General features: G+C 41.9%; 1 protein-coding gene across 1 annotated transcript; it reads left to right on the top strand.

Annotated features, from left to right (window-relative positions):
* The first annotated feature begins 3,202 nt into the window (after positions 1 to 3,202).
* Positions 3,203 to 11,240, top strand: SLMO2 (slowmo homolog 2 (Drosophila)). The gene is made up of 6 exons (XM_012656501.1): positions 3,203 to 3,421; positions 6,907 to 7,075; positions 8,262 to 8,351; positions 8,786 to 8,856; positions 8,975 to 9,077; positions 10,463 to 11,240. The coding sequence occupies exons 1-6, from the start codon at positions 3,390 to 3,392 to the stop codon at positions 10,580 to 10,582; spliced, it is 585 nt and encodes a 194-aa protein (XP_012511955.1). The 5' UTR covers positions 3,203 to 3,389; the 3' UTR covers positions 10,583 to 11,240.
* The last annotated feature ends 7,785 nt before the right edge of the window (positions 11,241 to 19,025 follow it).

The raw sequence follows: 19,025 nt of genomic DNA, 5'->3' as shown, positions 1-19,025 counted from the left end.
GATGATCAGTGAATAAATGAAGGGAGCACAGGCAACACGACTGGAAAGGAGAAGGGACACACTCTCAGAGTCAAGAAGAAACACACGAAGGATTAATGAGAATACAAGCCATTTTGAAGAGGAGGATGGGGAATTTGAAGGAGGTCACTGTGAATTCAGAGAAAAAGGTCATTGCTGAGAGGTTCTGAGGAAAAGGTGGTTTGGGGTTTGAGGAGAATAGGTAAGAGTCAAAAGAGCAGCTTGGAGGTTTAGAAATGGGCCTGTGAGTGGGACACACCCACCCCCAGAGTCTAGAAAAAGGTGTTAAGGGAGCTCACAATGCTTACTGCTTTAAAAATTATGTATTCAGCATTTATTGGGGAAAAATACTGGTTTTCTATTGACAGTAGTTATTTAAAGTTTCATTTAACATGTATTTGTAAAGAAGCTGATTTTGACAAAAACACAGTTTCTCCTACTAAACTCTCAAAACACAGATATATTTCTGATACCAGGTAGGGCGTGGGGGGAAGTTTCCCCACAAACCAAGCAATTCTCCAGCAGACATTTCAATTCCGACACAATCTACCTGGAGATAGTATCCAAAGGGGCTCATTTTGAATAACCAAAGGTTTCCCCATCCCTCAGGAAATCCCACGGGTTTCAGCAGCTCTGGGACAGGAACCAAGGACAAAGACCAACTGCATTTCTTGTTGGACCACACAGATATAAAAAATCAAGTAATAATGGAACAGGTGGAATGAAGATAGTACCACAAATGTGAAGATGATATATGAGTGAAGCTTGGAAATAAAGGGAGCTGAGGCCGAGGGAGGTCAGATCACATGGCTCCACCTGCTGCTCCTGCCAAGCCTGTCTCTGGGACCTGCTAAGATGGGACCCATGAGCATGGGTGCTGCCATCTGCCTTTTCAGATACCAACTCCAGATCCCAGCCCCTCAGCCAAATCCTCCTGTGTGGTCCAGGAAGATGCCCTGGTCACCTTCTTCCATGAGAACTACACTTCACAGTCCTGGGTCTCTTGACTATGAACACACAACTCTCCCTTTAAATACCCTCTAGTTATTTCTTGACTTGTGTTTGGGCTCCCCAGCCAGTTGTGAAGTTCTTCTTAGGTAAGAATCACATTTGCATTTTTCCTCCCAGGTGCAGGGCTGAGCAGGATCCCAACAGTGGATCCCAACCCCAAGGGTGTGGGGATGTGTCATCCCTGGGGCAAGAGCCATAAGAGTGAGTCACCTAATTTCAAATCAAGTTAATGACCAGCTAATGACTTCTCTGTTTCTGTGAGAGGCACTGTCAGTAGTACAATGCTTAGGTACCTAAAAAACATTAATTTGCTTCCTCTGTATATCTCTGGTCTCACATAGGAGATAATATGTGTAAAGTTCTTGCTCTCTAAATCCAAGTAGGAGGTGTTATTATTTCCACCACGGAGAGACACACAGAAAAGGCACTTGAGTCCAGATCTCCATCTTCCCATTCCCCCATCCCCATCACTGCAGATGTAGTAAGGAAAATCAATAGACTAACACAGTGAGGCAGTGGGGACGGGAACAGGTGTCATTTAATTTTCATGACTTTAAAAAACAGGAATTTTGAACTAGGGGGCAGAGTAATATTCTCGAAAATAAGTAGAATAGTAATGCTGGATGGTGAACAGCCTCACAGAGCTCCAGGAATAGCAGGGACAGGCTGTTCTGTGCTGCTGGTTCCTGAACCAATGTTTTTAACACCCAGCAACTTTAACTTCGCATCTTAATCAAGGCTGAGGCACTCTCAGCAGCCCTTAAAGCATTACCTCCCTGAGAAATCACTCTAAGTACTGCAGGTTTGGAAAAAAACCAACCACCCAGGTACCACAAATTGCACTTAGCAACTACCCAACCATATTATTTCCTTCTTGTCTAATGTAATTTTTCTGTTTTTTTACATAAAAGACTTTGGCTATTTTAAAAAATTATCCTCCTTCCTAAATTAACTAGGCTTTTATTTGTTTTTAACAATCAAACAACCTAAAAGCAAGAATGAGGCAGTACTTCTAACTAGTTTCTGAGTAACTAGATGTAAAGATTTTCCTCCATAGCCATCATTCAAAATGGCAACTATTTAATGGTCTGTCAGGAGGTACAAGGTTGTGGAGAGTGCAGGGGAGCAAGGTGGAAAGCCTTACCCTGAAACCTAAGCCAGGCAGGTTGTGCTCTGGACAAGGCTCATCTCTGAAGGAAACCGCATACCATCCCCTCCTGCCCCTCACTTCTTACTCATTCACTCGTTTATGCAACACATAAGTATGTGGGTTCAGAGGGATCCTTGAACAAGTATGGCAAGAGCCTCGCCCTCAAAGGCTCTCAGTCCAGAGGAAGTTAAACGGTTGAACCAGATTTCATTAATTCATCCATTCCACAAATAATTATCAATTATTTCATTTGTCAGTAAGGCATCATTGAGCCTTTACTATATAGAAGACATTGAGAACCATCATTGAGCAGGACAGGCAAGATCCTTGCCTTCAAGGACTCAATTCCAGTGGAAGTGATAACGAATAAATAAACAAGATGAACTCAGAGTGACAAGTGCTAAGAAAGATGCAACAGGATGCTGAGATGGAGCAACTAAGGTTGGAGGACCTGCTGAGGAAGGGTGAGGAGGGCAGGCCTCTCCAGGAGGCGACATTTGAGCTGAGACCCATCCTCTGAACTCGGGGACGCTCACACCCGGGGCCCCTAGCCATTAGCCCCGCTATCCTGTCCGACGTTGGCTTCTCCCAGGCCACGACTCATCCCGCGGGGGTCACCAGCTCTTGGAGGGCCGGTGGCAGGCCCACAGAGGCCACTGACCAGTTACGTAGCTGACTGTGGACCTGACACAGCCTGGGTTGGGCAGGGGGCAGGCGGAATTTTGTAAGGGGACAACTGGCAAGTTTGCTCCAGTGAACACCACACGACCTGCCCGTGCTAGGGGGCTGACGGGATCCGTCCACAGGCCTCGCAACGCCAGGACGAAAGGACTGGCTGGGCCGGGGTCCTCGGGTCTGCCCGAACCTCTCCCGCCTCCGCCCAGGGGTCTGGGCGCCTGCGGGCTTGCGCCTGCGCAGTTCTGCGCCCGCGCCGGCCGCCTGGCGCTGCCCCTGCACTGCGCCGGCGCGGTGCGCCCGGCGCTAAGAGGCGGGGTCGCGTTGCGCTGCGCGCAAGGCTGGGGCAAAACCCCGGCCGGGATAGGGCGTGGGGCAGCGCGTCGGGACGTCCCCCGCGTAGGGCTCGACGGCGCCTGCGCGCTGCGCGGCCGGCCGGGGCGCCGGGGTGCTGGGAGTGGGGCGGGGGCAGGTGTAGCCTCTTTGCCTCATTGTCCCTTAGCGCCGCCCGGATATCGCGCGGGCCGCTCGCACCATGAAGATCTGGACTTCGGAGCATGTCTTTGAGTAAGTTTGGGGTGTCGGGCAACTCCGGGCCGGGCGGGCGAGTTGGGCCTGGCGTCGTGGCGAGGCAGAGGCGACCCTCAGGAAGCTTCGAGGCGTCGGGCCTAGTCAGGAGAGAGAAGCCTGAGGCCTACAGGCTCCTGGGGGGATGGTGGTGGGACCCAAGGTCACAACCCCAGGGCGCCCGAGCCATGAAGGCGGCACGGGACCTCCAGGCCGCCGTCCGGCCGGGAGCGTGGCTAGAGCCAGGGCTACTTCCGGCCTGTCTCCACCCCCCCCCCCGCCGGGAGCCGGCCTCCCGAGGTTGTGGGGGCGTCGCGCAGAGCATGAGCACGAGGTCTTTGACAGCACTCGTGCTGCTACAACCAGCCTTGCTAAACCCTGTGGGACGGGGACGCAAGGATCCCGAGAGGGAGGCCTGCGTTTTCTCTAGAGTCTCGGTGTCCTGGCCGTCGTTGGGTGGAGTTTCCTCCCTGTGAATGTAAATTTCGGGTGAACTCTGGCCACCAGGACGCGAAACCTTTCCGACGACTCGCTGACCTGAGGAACAGAGCGTTGGATTTGAAGTCCGAGGTCTAGCTCTGGCTGCAACTAAGTTTGTGACCTTGGGTTACCCATTTTTGTCTTATACATGGAAGGTGGTGGTATCGTCAGGGCCCGCCAGTGTGAGATATCTCTGAGGCCACGGTCACTGACATCTTTTTGGTTAGTGTGAAATTTTTAGTAACTAAAATAGGCCTTACCGCATGGATGTTGGGAATTCTCTCCCGGTTCTGTGATTCAATGTATAACACAGAAGAACCACGAATATAAGCAGCTATATCCTTTTTAGCCTAAATAAGTAATTAATTAATTAATAATTAATCCGTGTTCTTCTCACTAATTTGAAATGCCACCTTTGCCAAACACGGCTGTATTTATATTTGAATCGATTTCTAAGTTACCTCTCTGTATTCCAGTGATCTTGCTGTTGTGCCACACTGTTTTAATTATCATAGCTTTGTGATAAATATTTTAGTTTAGCCATTTGAGGTTTAAAAAGTGTTTCTGAGGGCAGTTTTAAAAGAAGTTGCCAACATTTGTACCTATGACACATCCATGGGGCCACTGTATCCTATACAATACAGAGTATTAGAATCAGAAGGAAATTTTCTTTTCTCCTTACTGTTTACAGTCTGGGGGGAGGCGGGTGAAGACCCTAAATTTGTACTCTTTCTGATGTTCTTTAACTTAGTACATTGTAAACTAGCCCATTTCAGCGCCTGGAATGCTTAATTGCAGTCCTCTTGCAGGTTTGAATGCTTCAGAAGTTCTTGGCACTGAGTCTCCTTAGACCTCCCTTCTGCCTTGTCTTCCTTAACACTCTTCTCTCTGGTTTGTCACCTACTCCCCTCTCCACTCTTTCTGTCTTTCTGTCTTTCTCTTTAACATTCCCCTTTTTCCCTTTCAGTGTAAATGTTTGATGAGATGCTGTTGTTGGTCTTCCTATGTTAGGTTCCATCTGTGATCTTAATCTCTTTTTTTCTCTTTTTGTCACAGACTTCTTTGAGATTTGATGAAAGCTCTGGGACCTTCTTCCTAGAAGATAGACATATTCAAATAAATGTTGTACGTGTCCTAGGGGATTCAGCCCTGATCTATGCTCTGTGCCCAGGTAATCTGGGCTATTCAGTCGAGGTCTCGAGTGATATGTACACATTTATAGCACTCAAGTCTATAACTTGAGCACTCTCCTCTCTTGAACTTCAATTCTTATTTTCAGGTGCCTACTGGATAGCACTACCCACTGAGAGGCTCTTCCAACTCACCCGATGTGAAATTGAAGTCATAGTTTCCCTCTCAGAAATCTTAATATTTTTTGTGTTTTCCGTCTTCAAGATGTTACTCTCTAACAACAATAGCCAAGTCATCATTCTACATCTTACCCATCTTTGATTTTTCCAACACTTCCTTGTGAGGCCCAGCGTATCCTTGGCATCCAGCTGAAATCATTTATTGTTTCTTTCAGTATATAAGGATGCCCAATATAATTATGTTAATACAGTTAAAATTAATTACTGGAAGACTTAATCGTAATATGTATTCTCTGAGCTAGTTGTTTCATAAAGCAGTGTTAGGCCAACAAAGTCAACATCAGTGTTTTCAGATTGGCTCAGAGAGGAGAGATGGACTAAATTACAAATAGTGCATAACCACCCTGAAGCCATGCAATTATTAATTTTTTAGAGAGGGTAAGGGGGAGAGATAAGTGCATGGAAGCCAGCTAACCATGGTATATAACTAGATAGAGACAAGGAAAGGGTTCATCTGATTTTCATTTTAGATAGTTGCCTTGGTAACAATCAGAATGCTTGGCCTGTATCACTTCTATTTGTGTGGACTGTTTAGATTTGTGAAACAGCTCTGTTTATATACCTGCATCAATTGCTGAATGAGGCTTGAGATTAAAAACAAAATGAAGTTCATTTATACAATATTATAAAGAAAGTGAAAACATTAAAAATGATGTCACTGGTTGTCCAGGGTTCTGGGAAATTAATGGAGTTGAGATTTCCCTTCTGTTGACAAGATGTGGTTGTCAGTCTGAGTTCTCTGAAAAGTTGAAAACGATGAATGTCTACCTGTTTTTGCTTTTAGAAAAACAGAAAGTAATGCTGTGTGGTTTATCAATGTAGCTTGAAACATCATCTCCAGATCTTGTTTTTTTCCTTTCAATGAAGACGAGAGCACAGATAAATAGTGTAAAAGGGTTTAGACTCAGACTGCAGGTGACTAAATCACCTTTAATACTGATTGTACTTAATAAGGGTTCTTTTGAAAAGGATAGCTTTTGTACAAGCAGCTTATTCATAGGAGTTGTGAAGTGAACAAATGTACGTCACATTTTGAATCACTCAAGCACATGTGCTTTTTCAAGAAAATAAAGATGCTGCAAGCTCAAATGATGCGATATTATTACCACTTCAATCTTAGGTGATAAGCAAATGCTTATTATATTAAAAGAGAATATTAGAAAATAGCATATTAGGAGTGCCTTAAGAACATTTTATTGTATTGAATGACCTTTTCAAAACAGAAATCAGAATCGTTCCTTTGAGAAAAACAGTGGATAAAGATTGACTGGAGGGGCCGCTGTTACTTACTATATTAATATAGAGAAAAATTTCAATAATTGTCAATAATGCTTTGGCTCTTTCAGTAATACCCATGAGAATTTACAGTGCCTGTAAGTTCTCTTACTTTTGTTACTTCTTTATAACTTCATAGAATTGGAGTCAGTTTTTTTGGTATTGTTTTTCTGAACAATACCAAAGTCTATACACATTAAAAATGTAGATCAGTCCTTCCTAAGCATCAGTGTTTCAGAAAGTAATTTTCCCTAGGTAAACTAATTAAACTTCCATTGTAAAGAATGATTTGATGGGTTATAAAATTGTTTAATTCTTATGCATATTTTTTAATGTTTGATTTTTGGTTCATTTTGGCAGCCATCCTTGGGAAACTGTTACCACAGCTGCAATGCAGAAATACCCAAACCCTATGAACCCGAGTGTGGTTGGAGTTGATGTGTTGGACAGACATATAGATCCCTCTGGAAAGTTGCACAGCCATAGACTTCTCAGCACAGAGTGGGGACTGCCTTCCATTGTGAAGACTGTAAGTGTGTCTTTATTCCAAGAGAAATGTGACTGCTGTAGAGAAGTTTTCTAAACCACATTATAATTTCAAATAGGTTGTGGGAGCCAATTCTGAATGTCACTTTTGCATCAGTTCAAATTGTATTATAATAAACTTGAGTTATGAGTGTATAATGAATTGGAAATATTATTACAGTCTTCATGAAGGCACCCGATAAAATCTGAAGGAAGCCAGCTAATGCTCTGTAATCTAAAAGGAATTATATTCTGCTTTTCCTGCTTTTGCCAGCAACTTGAGACCAATAATAAGATTTAGAAGTAATGGTCTGATCATGCAGTTGCTGTGGTCAGTGGTGGGTTGACCGTATTAGATACAGGGTATATTCTCAGACTTGGTATTGCCACATTTGTTCCAAGGTCCGGTACTCCTTTCTGTACATTAGAAACAATTCTATTCAGTTATAAATGAACAGGCTTTAGTGAACCGATACAACGAACAAGAAACTAGAATGCCAGTGTGTCATGATGTGAGAAAACTCTAGTATATAAGTGGATCCAGGTTTTTGTAGAGGGTCTTTTTATAGAAAGTCGGTCTACTCTAAAAATTAAAGTACACAATTTTCAACAGGAATGTACTAATTGCCTCCTTTATACAAACTGTGACATTAGATAATGGGGACGAAGAAGTGAGCGAGATTGGTCATAGGCTTGGGGTCGTAGCACAGGCAGTGACACTGGATGCTGATAGAGGAGCCTCCACAGTGAGAAGGCTGTTTTTCTGCCTGGAGAAGGAAGCCCTGGTGCCCTCTCCCTTGGACTGCTCTAGGAAGATATTAACAGATACCCTGAGCTTTACTTTTCCTAGATGCCACCTTTCCCCTAAATCTTCTGATTTCCATATTTCAGCCTCAGTGTTCCATTGTTGCGCCTTGGAAATTTCCGTGTGGTGCCTTCTATTGCACACATTCTCAGTGGGCTGGTTCCTCACTGCCTCTGGGAAATGTTTTTGTGTCTGGCAGTCTTAGCTCATCCACGATGTGTTGAATAGGCCTCCTTTTTGACCTTTATGTGTTTCTTCCTGTTTTTCATGAAACAGATTTTTGGTTCAAGATATTGTAACACATTTTTACCTTCAAATAAAATATTGATATACTTGGTAAGAAATTCTTCCTCCTCTGATTACTAATTCTGAATGTTTTACTTAGCTTATTGGTGCAGCAAGAACCAAAACATATGTGCAAGAACATTCTGTAGTTGATCCTGTAGAGAAAACAATGGAACTTAAATCTACTAATGTAAGTTCTGGCTCCCTTTTTTAATTTTATTGTCTGGCTTAGTTTTTTGTCTCTCATAGTTGATACATAAGTGAATGTGTGTTCTCAACATGGTTTAGAAAACCCCTACGTATGTGCTGTATGTCTTTGCCCTATTGGTAGCTTCCTTAGCCTTACTCTGCTAATGATCCTGCCTGTCCCTAGGGGATAGCACTCAAATGAATTTGGGATCATGTGCTTATCATCATTATACCTTTCTCAAGTTTTTTTTTTTTTTTAAATAAAAAGGTGATGAACAGTGAAATTTGTTACATTTATGCAGAAATATCAGTGGCTTATTAGTTGTCTTTTGTTGTGTTTTATGTTTAGTAAGATTTTCAGTTGTGTGTTAATTTTGGAAATGTTTGAATTGTCTTTTCCAAAATAATTTGACATTTTTTTTTTCCATTCTATAGATTTCATTTACAAATATGGTTTCAGTAGATGAGAGACTTATCTACAAACCACATCCTCAGGACCCAGAAAAGTGAGTAAAAAGTATTTTAACAAACTTACTTTACAGGGCACTTTAAATTTTTTTTATCCAATTTTTTTTTCTAATGAAAGTTGGGTGATCCGAATGGTGTAAATGTGTTTTGTTCCAGAACTATTTTGACTCAAGAAGCCATTATCACTGTGAAAGGAGTCAGCCTTAGCAGTTACCTTGAAGGACTGATGGCAAGTACCATATCTTCAAATGCTAATAAAGTAAGTAAGGCCGCTGCTTAATTGTTTTTTATTCCCTGGGTTCATTTCCTGGAAGAGCTTGGTGCTGAATGTGTGTTTGTTCTTGTAAGCTGACTCTCAGCCACTCCTCAGTGAGACACCATACAGCGTTAGGCAGCTACTTGCCCAGGCACTGCAGTCCAGGACACCTGGGTTCACATCCAAGCTCTAACCTTTCCAGCCTTTCAATGTTGGGCAATTAAGTTAACCTGTCTGTAAACCTCAGTTTCCCATCTGTGAAGTGGAGAATACCCATCATGGCTTGAAATAAATGAGATAACATGGGAAGTATAGTCTGGGACCCAGCATGTGGGATGCTCGATGTGTAGCTGTGTGTCATTGTTTAAAGCACAGTTTTTCAAACTTGTTTCATTATTGTCTCCCTCCAAGTCCATTTTAGACATTTGTTTCCCAATCACTACCTCCATGAAATTATCTGATATTACATACATGTATATATGTGCTTTATATATATGAGTTTTTTTTCTATCCCCTGAAGAACCAATTTTTGCCCCATTGAGAATCACCCCATTGAGAATGCATGATTTAAAACAAAGTAAGTTTAGAAAAAGAGATGCCTAATGCATTGTTTTATAACATAGGTTTATTGTCATTCATCAGTCAAAGATATTCGTAGATGCCTTCTCTGCCAGGCAGAGAGTGCTAGGCTAGATGAGGGATGCAGTGAGGAGCAAAACAACTGTGGCCCCTGCCCTTGTGGAAATAAGAGGAAGGTGACAATCACACAGCATGTCATTAGGAAAGGAAAGGTACAGAAAGGTATGAGAGTGCTTAATTAGCATTTAGTGAGGGATATTTCTGTGGAGTTCCAAATAGGAGTGGGTTGGTTGTGAGGGTTATGCCAGGAAGGGCATTTTGAATGGAAGAGCTGCATATGCAAAGACCCTGAGACAGGAAGTACCAAATGTTCTTCCTTCTGTTCCTCAAGGAACTACATAGAGCACCAAAGGAGAAGGGGCAAAGGGTGAGTCAGGGATCAGATCCTGCTGGGCCTAGTACAAGATTTTGGTTTAAATTGTAGACATGAAAAGAGATTTGATCTTCTTACTCCCAAAAAGGAGACCATTCTAATCATGAAATAAGACATCCCATCATTCAATTGTAGATTCTTTTGAGAACATCTTTTGCATACAAAATAAAAATCAGTTTATGGATCAAGCCAGTTGCTCAAGGCATTTGATGTTTGCTAAATAACATTAGAAAAGAAAAAGCAAGAACAAAAATGATCTGTCATTGTAAGGTTTAGCTGTACTTATAACACTCCTTATTACTTGCTGGTGTGCCATTTGTTTGATACATGCCTTTGCTCTTACTCAGTAACAGTAAATGTATTGGATTTTTTTAAGGGCCGAGAAGCAATGGAATGGGTAATACATAAATTAAATGCCGAGATTGAAGAACTGACAGCTTCAGCAAGAGGAAGCATAAGGACTCCAATGGCGGCAGCAGCATTTGTAGAAAAATGATACTACAAGTTGGCAGACAACGTTGGGTCCCCCAGGTCTCTCCAAGCTGGCAATATATTTATTTGTTATTTAAAAAATACAACTATATTTTAGGTAGAATTTTTTTTTAATAAGCTGATTTAAGGCTAACTGACTTTTGATCAAAACAGAGATACAGGGCTTCTAAATAAAAGGGATCATCTGAAATTAGTGTTGTTTGAAATGGCTGTCTAGTTTTAAGGTTTCCAGTATTTATATGAAAATTTAAGTTTTCTTAAAAGTACTTGGAAATTGGTATTGACATTGAATTTCCTTAAGGTAGAATTTTAAAGCTTTTCATGCATTGGAACTCTACCTGGCTTTGGACCAACCCCAGAAGAAAGCAGAGCCACCTCTTACACAAGATTGCTCTGCTGCTGTAACTTCAACAGCTTGCATGAGAGAACTCACCTTAAAAGGAGAAATTATATACTTTTAAAAGATATTAATTTGTATAAAATAACTTGCTCTGCTATAAACCACCATTAAAAACCAGTGTTTTGGTTTTGTACTTAAATATTTTTGGAGTGAAAATTACCTCTAAAGTAATATATGACTCCAACAAAAATAAAATTTTATTGTATTAAAGAGTACTGTATTGATTTGCCAAAGTTTTGTGACTTAGTAGGTATTACCTTCCTTGGATTCGTACTTTGTGATTTATTTAGTATGCTGTGCTGGGGGCTGGTTGTGTTAACTGAAAAAATAAAAGTCATTACCTGAGTTTTGCAGCACTCTAAACTTAAACAGAAGAACAGCTGTTCACATCTTTTAGCAATTCACATTTGCCTAACTTATAAATTGCCATGTGTCAAAATCATGGTTTTGTAATTGCTAAGGCATGATATGTCAGGTTATTTGAATATAATTACTTTTTGAAGTAATTGTGACCACAAAACATCTTTTTTACATGAAGAGCTGTACATCATTCGAAATTACTCAAGTGATGTCTTGATCTGAAGCATAAACCCCAGGTACTTAATGTTTTTAATAATACGGTGCCACTGTGAGAGGTGGGGGCGGTGAGGAAGAACAAAGAATAATTGGGTGGGGGGAGGATTGGCCTAAACTAACCACTTAGTGAATTGCACTACAGCTTTTATTTATGGGAAATGCTTATTTTGGATGCCAGAGGGCAGCTGCAAACTGAAAAACAATCCAGTAAATGTACTTTGTTTCATATTTTGTAGGAGGCAATGATCAACCACTAAGTAACGTCTTTGATATGTGCATTTGTTGCATACGGAGTATTTTTGTTAAAAGGTGATTAGCTCTTGCCTTTATTTTACAGTGCTTAGTGGGATAAACTAGTAAGATTTCCTATAAAAGAGACCAGTTAACATGTGCATAAACCACAGAAGTAGTATAACAAAACTGTTCTAAAATTACTGTTTTTCTACTTAAAATATTCAGCTTAAGGTTTCCTAGGACATTTGTAAAAACAGGTTAAATCCGATAAAGTTTGATATTTTTTTTGTAACCAGAGATGGTTTTTACAACTGAAATAACATTTCAGCGAAACAAAACATTCTAAATATTGATATTTGATAAAAGGTTGCCTTGTATAATTTCTGTAAATTATACTTGTTCTGGAAAAGGTGTAATGCCATAATGATAAAAGATTTTTAAGCAAATCGTAATCCTTCGTTTGATTTTTTTAAACTCCGATCTAATGAGAAAATTCTATAAATTTTTATTTTCCAATGTAGTTAATTATCTCTCTCTAAAGAGCTGGTAATTCATAGCTTTTACCTGTTAAAATATAAATACACAGTAAGCAAATGCATTTAAGAGGACTAAACTGGAATAAAGTATTCATAAATGAAACTTGGACTACTGAACATCTAACCCTATTTAATATTAAAAATGAACTTACATGAATTAAGAAAAACCTTCTTAATAAAACTTTCTTTTAACTATAATGTTTTTCCTGATTATAATTTCTTTTTAATAAAGGAGAAGAGCAAAAACTTTTCTTCCTTATGAGCAAACACTTTAACTGCTACCAAGGTCAGTCGTGTTCTCTAAATCAGAGGCGCTGCGACGGGGCTTTTTCCCCGCGGGCTTGGTCGCTCCCCTGCCTCCCGCCCGTTTTCCCTGCACGTTTCTTTTCCCTCTCCCTCCCCGGCCGCTATCGTCTTGTCGCACAACATAGGCCATGTCCTAAAACTACGGAAAATGTCGGGGAACGGGCATGCTTGTCCGCTGAGGTTCTGCTTTGGTTTCTAATGTAACTCGAGGAAAAGTGCGGTGCTTAGTGGTTTTCGAATCGCAACTCTAGGACTCGGTTGTCTGTCCACGAAAAAAAAAAAAAAAAACGGCGCCGTTTCCCTACAGCGGGCGCAAACATGGGCCCTCCGCGGCGGCCGTGCCCGCGCCGCGTCCTCGCCCTCCCGAAACACGCGCTCCGCACCTCGGCAGCGGGACGGGGCGGGGGAGGCCCCCAAGCCCTATTGCCCCGGTGGCCCCCGCCGGGGTAACTACGGAAGCCGGGGGGGGCGGTCGCGGAGCCAATTGGCAGACGCAGCCGGCCGTCCTGCCTGGGGATTGGCACCTGCGGCCCGGGCCGCGGGCACCCATTGGTTCCCAGCGCCTGGGGGCTTCCACGGCAGGGTAGCAGGGGCCGTGCGGGAGGGCGGGGCGGGGTAAAAGGCGGTGATTGGCAGGGCCGTGCGCCCCGCCCCTTCCGTTTCTTGGGCCTGACCTTCCTGTGCTGGGCCACCCTGCTGAGCCGAGCCGACATTGACGGTGTCCTCGCGATTCGGCCCGACCCGCTGGACTCTCGCGACATCATGGTGTCTTACTGGCGCCAGGCCGGACTTAGGTAGGCCCAAGCCACCGGAGGGAAGGGCACCGGGAGCGCAGCCTAGGCGCAGCCCGGTGTCGGGAGATCAGGCCGGGCATGGCAGGGGGCAGCGGCCCGCGCGTGACCGGGGCCTGCGGGGTCCACGGGGTGGGCCGGGCCTCGGGCGCAGCCGCCCCAAGATGGCGTCGCTGTGGACAACACGCGGGCAGGCGCCAGGTTCCCGAGGCGCGGGGCACGAGGCAGGGTGTGAAGTGGGCAGCGGAGCCTCCCACAGCATGTGCCTGAAACACCTCGGGTGAACGTGGGAATGCCCAAGAAGAGCAATTCTTAGTTGAGGAAGTGCTTTTTCTTTGAGAAGTATGATTGATTTATGTTCTCAAAGTAGTATAGTTACCTAAAGCTTGGGAAATAGAAGGGGCGGGGAGATTTCTCTTGATACAACCGCTGTTAGCATTTTTGGTCTTTCTTTCCAGCATCGAGGTGTAGTCGTTTATGTTATGGGATTTTTTTATTTTAAGCCGCACATGTTGACCTCAAGTTTCCTTCTCAGTAAAAAGGGTGAAGGGATGAAAGCCCCTGGTAAGCTGTAGAGAACTATTCACAAAGGTGAGCGGTGGCTCTTGGGGAGCAAGTGTGGAACCCGTTTGAGGACGTGTTTAGTGTAATGGTCTGGGTATCACACCTCATTACTTTGCCTTCACACCTGAATTGAGCAAAAGTTGACTAGATGGAGTAACAGCTTCCAGTGGTGTCATTTTATGGGCATATATGACTACCTACCACAACTGAGCGACTCAAGAGTTTCCTGACTTGCAGAGGTCAAGCAAAGTTTTTTTGTTTTTTTGTTTTTGAGACAGAGCCTCACTCTGTTGCCCGGGCTAGAGTGAGTGCCGTGGCATCATCCTAGCTCACAGCAACCTCAAACTCCTGGGCTCAAGCATCAAGCAATTTTTCTGCCTCAGCCTCCCGAGTAGCTGGGACTACAGGCATGCGCCACCATGCCTGGCTAATTTTTTCTATATATTTTTAGTTGTCTGATTAACTTCTTTCTATTTTTAGTAGAGATGGGGTCTCGCTCTTGCTCAGGCTGGTCTCGAACTCCTGAGCTCAAACAATCTGCCCGCCTCTGCCTCCCAGAGTGCGAGGATTACAGGCGTGAGCCACTTCGCCCAGCCTCAAGCAAAGTTTTGTAGAATTGGAAGGATAGTAGTCCCAGGAGTAGATAGTATTTATTAAGTAACTTACTTCGTGGTCCATGCATTTTCACACTTTGTCTTTCCTCCTCCCAAATACCAGCAATGCAAGTATTATTATCCTTTTATTCTATTTTTTTCTGCAGGTGAATAAACAAGCTGAAAAGATTGAACAGCCTGAAGGTCACTCACCTAGTAAGAGTGGAAGCAGGCATTAGAGCTCTTACCTGTGACTCCCAAAAATAGATTCTAAAACATGAGAAAATAGACAGCACCCTCTCCTTTCCTGTTTTCCAAAAGTGTGAAGTGTTCTGACATCTTTTGGAAAATAAGATGTTGATGGGAGTCCGTCTACCAAACAGGAAAGCAGGTTTTAAATTTTGCTAGAATTGATGATGTTCTCTAAGGACTTTTCAGTTTAATTTAGAAACCTTGATTAGGAAGTATTTTCAATGGCAGACTTGTGAGACAGAATCCAATATTCTCAGGAAAACCTATAAATAATTTATCAGAGAAAGAACTGTTTTAATTCATGGTAGTTTTTTCTCTTTTGCTTATATATACTTTACCTTGCAAGAAAAATATAATTAAAGAAAAGTTTTAAGTATAGAAATGGGAGGAAAACCATTCCTATTATAGTCCCTAACATTTTAGTCTATTTTCTTTCCTTTGCTCTGGGATTTTTATAAACATTCATGCATCTCTTATGTTAATATACGGTAAAGAGAGAAAACACGATACAAAGAAGCAAAAGATCACTTATCCAAACACTAATTAATACTTTGGTACATTTCTTTCTAGTGTTCTTTTTCTTTGTATAGATTCCTTTTGACATTAGTCATTTTTAAATCCAGCTCTGCAATACTGTACAACCAAACCAAAATTAAAAGTATAGGAAGAAAAATAAAAGCACAGTAACACAACCGTCTGGCTGGATTACTGGTAATTAACTTCCTCTCCTTTCATTTTCTCCCAGCTACATCCGATACTCCCAGATCTGTGCAAAAGCAGTGAGAGATGCACTGAAGGCAGAATTCAAAGCAAGTGCCGAGAAGACTTCTGGCAGCAGCGTAAAAATTGTGAAAGTGAAAAAGGAATGATCTGTAAGTTACTGATTTATTCAGAAGAAGAGTTGCATCTAAAATTTTTAGAACACCATAAAGATTAAAGTCATTTTAGTTTTGAGTTCTGTCCATTTTTCGTTCAATCAGTGCATTTAGAAGTAAGTTAGTGGGATAATAATTTAAAGCATACAGGTTGTGGAAGTCCCATGGCATAATAAAAGAATGTCCTTTCGGCCCTGACAAGCACAAGTAATTGGCGCATTGATTTTCAGTTCATTTGGCAATGCTCAGGTAGAGAACCATCTTATTTTAATTAAACCTGTTTCATCTCTCTAAACAGAATCAAATAACTTGGAGGATAAACTCCCCACTTTTGTAATTGCTGTTGGAGTTACATAACAGTTCAGGAGCATGAAAAATTACAGTCCTTTTCGTTTTTATTTCCCCCACATCTGCTAATGTTCTCACAAATCACTGCTTCTTGAACATAAGGGCTACAAGTACAGGCAAGGGTCCTGCTATTTTATCAAGCAATAAAATCTTGCAAGATCCTGCGGTGAATACTGTTTTGCTAAATTTATTATGCTTTCAGAGGGTTTGGTTCATTTTACTTCTCCAAAGATGATAGTGATGTAAAGTTGCATTCTCATGTAATGAAAAGACAGTTTTGTACAGTTGATAATTTCAGACTTGGGTGCTGCAAACTACAAAAGTGATTTGATCCCTAAACTACTTTTCTTGACATTGTTATTTCAAAGATAAGCAAGGCAAATTATCTGAGAGATGTTTTTCAGATTTAATTTTCTTGTTTTGCTTTAAAAAAGCTTCAGACCTGCAGTAGCACAGAAACGTGATAAATATTAATCCTTTGGCAGCTTGTGGTTATGAGCAATTTTACTTATTGGAACTGTCTCCCCTAAGCACTTTTCATTTTCATTTTGAATTAGTAAATATTTTATTACAAGTCTAGAAATGTGGTATTTTGAATTTAGCCCTTTTTCTAGGGGCTCTCTGTCTAATCTCATAATTCTGAGTAATGAGACCTGGTTTTATGTTGGGTTGTTTTGTTTTAACAATGAGCTGAGAAAATCACTTAGCCTCTCTGCAACGGAGCTGAGCCAGGCTCTGCATCTAACTCTGTGACTTTGCTGTGTCCTTGGGGTCAGGAAGTATGTTCAACCCCTGTAAACAAAGTTTTGGCCCCTCTCTGTTACGTCCTGCAGGGATAGAGACCCCACCCCATTAGCACAGGGAGATTTCTTTTAAAGGCAAAGTATCTTCTTTATTGTTAGAGTATTTAATTTTACTTAGGGAAGTGCCTGTTCGGCTAAGGCTGTGCACTTGAACCAACACTTTTTTACATCAGGACTGACACCGGCCATGTGAATTAAAGCCACAGTTCTGTTACGCAGTTCACTATATGGAAGTTGTTTGTCACATTCATGTTGGCTTTTTTAAAAAACACAAAGAACTAGCTAGCAACTGTTGCATTTTCTTTTTTGCTCCTAGACCCTGCTTGAAATGCCACATTTCCAAGGTGAAGATGTGTGGGCTCATGTTATGGCAGATTGAAAACGATCTCACTTCATGGAAAAAATACACTGTCTTGTTCATAAATTGACAATGCCAATAAATTGAAGTATGGTTCACTCTTACTATTGTTTTTTAGTTTCCATCAGACTTTTTCTTTAGAGGAACTGTCTGCACAACTGCATGATTATGACCAAGTTTTCTTAAAAGGGGGGAAGACAGATTTAATATTTAGGGACCAACGGGAGACAAAACATTTTGAAAATATCTCAAAATGGAAAGTTGTTTTTCATGACATTAATTGGTGATCAAAATTAGACACTGTCATTGAGGCTCTGTCATCCCGTATCTTTGAATTGCAGAGTCATGTCAGAGTAGTGAATTGGTCATTATCCACCGGCTTCATCCTTTTGTCTAGGCAGCAGTGCTGCTTAGCCAGTATCCTAAATGAAAATAATTACTAAAAGCATGGATTAGAACAAATTGTAGTGCTCATTTTTATTATGCACTTAAAACCTATAGAGAAGAGCTATTAATGTTAGAATTTAAGCACAAAATGCTTTTCACATTATTTTATAAATGAATCTATATTGGGTAGCATTTCTCATAGGAAATGAGGCAAAGCTATTCAGTAACTTGCTTATTGAGTTGATGGCCAAGCCGAAATAAAAATCTAAGATTCTTGACGCAGGTCTGGAGCATGATGATTATAGCAGTTCCATGGTGTTTGTGTGGTGATTCATTCATTCATTAAGTTTTTAGGGATGAAGAATTGTTACAAGTTTTTGTTTTTATTTTTCTTCGAAACTTGGAAACACTTGGCCAAGTAAACAGCATTGCAAATTTAACTGCTTGATTTTAACTGTTTTTGGAGAATGGAGTAAAAGCTCTAAACAGGAAATTTTGAAACACAGTTCTAGAACCAGTGCTCCCCATGGTACTTATTAAACTCACAGCAATTTATCAGGGCCACTCTCGGCAATGCCGAGGACATACTGAAGAAAATGTCTTTGTTCTCGGCCTCTGGGGATGACTTACTGCCCCGACACTTGACCTGTAGGTTTTATTGAATTCTCAGCACAGGACTTGGAAGGAGGAGCAGCAGACTGAGTGGGAGAGCCCATACCGACCACAGCAGGTTAGGAGCCCCTGGAGTCCTTTGCCTCAGGGCTGTCGTCCTCCTGTTCAGAAGTTAAGGCACCTCAGTTCAGTGTTATGGTCCCCAAGATAAGGTACTAGGAAGCATCTTCCATTACAGGGGACAGGAGTAAATGAATCACAAGGCTGTAGGGCCTTTTTGATATCAGACAAATAAAGTAACTAACAGGCAAAGGGCTAAATTATTTCTAGCAAAGTAATTAGAAATAAGTCACTTACTTGGGAGGCAGATAAGATAATTAGAAGTGAGACTTAGGGACAAGGCTTGTGATATGGAAAGGATAAAAGTAACAATAAAAGACAAATTTACTGTCCAGCAAAGATTCTTTGAGCCTCTTTTTCTATGATTAAAAAAAAAATCCTGAACTAGTACTCTGATGAAATAAACCTCACACTGGGTAACTGGCAGGACAACTGCCCCATGATGAGGGGACCCTGATCAAACCAACTTAAGGGTGTTTTGCTAACTAGTTGGGGCTGTTCGAGGGAGTCAGTTAATCTTTTCATTCATGTAGTGCTTGCGTGTGAAGTGAAGGAATCAGACGCACTCTAAAATTCTGTAATTCTGCCGTCTCGGTCTCCGAGACCCAGAGACCGATGTCGCCGTAGCAACCATACTGCTAAAGGAATAAGCTCTTCAAAATCAGAAGGGACAGATTTCTCTTGGTTTCTAG

The sequence above is a fragment of the Propithecus coquereli genome, unplaced genomic scaffold (genome assembly GCF_000956105.1).
Source record: "Propithecus coquereli isolate 6110/MARCELLA unplaced genomic scaffold, Pcoq_1.0 Scaffold503, whole genome shotgun sequence".
NCBI classification, from domain to species: domain Eukaryota; kingdom Metazoa; phylum Chordata; class Mammalia; order Primates; family Indriidae; genus Propithecus; species Propithecus coquereli.
The sequence above is the reverse complement of the archived record's forward strand: the minus strand, read 5'-3'. Positions and strand labels throughout refer to the sequence as shown.

Excerpts from the sequence above, each read along its gene's own strand:
- SLMO2 (XM_012656501.1), top strand. The coding sequence starts at position 3,390 with ATGAAGATCTGGACTTCGGAGCATGTCTTTGA. Across the intron at positions 3,422-6,906 it reads ACTTCGGAGCATGTCTTTGA|CCATCCTTGGGAAACTGTTA; the intron begins GTAAGTTTGGGG and ends TCATTTTGGCAG. Across the intron at positions 7,076-8,261 it reads TGCCTTCCATTGTGAAGACT|CTTATTGGTGCAGCAAGAAC; the intron begins GTAAGTGTGTCT and ends TGTTTTACTTAG.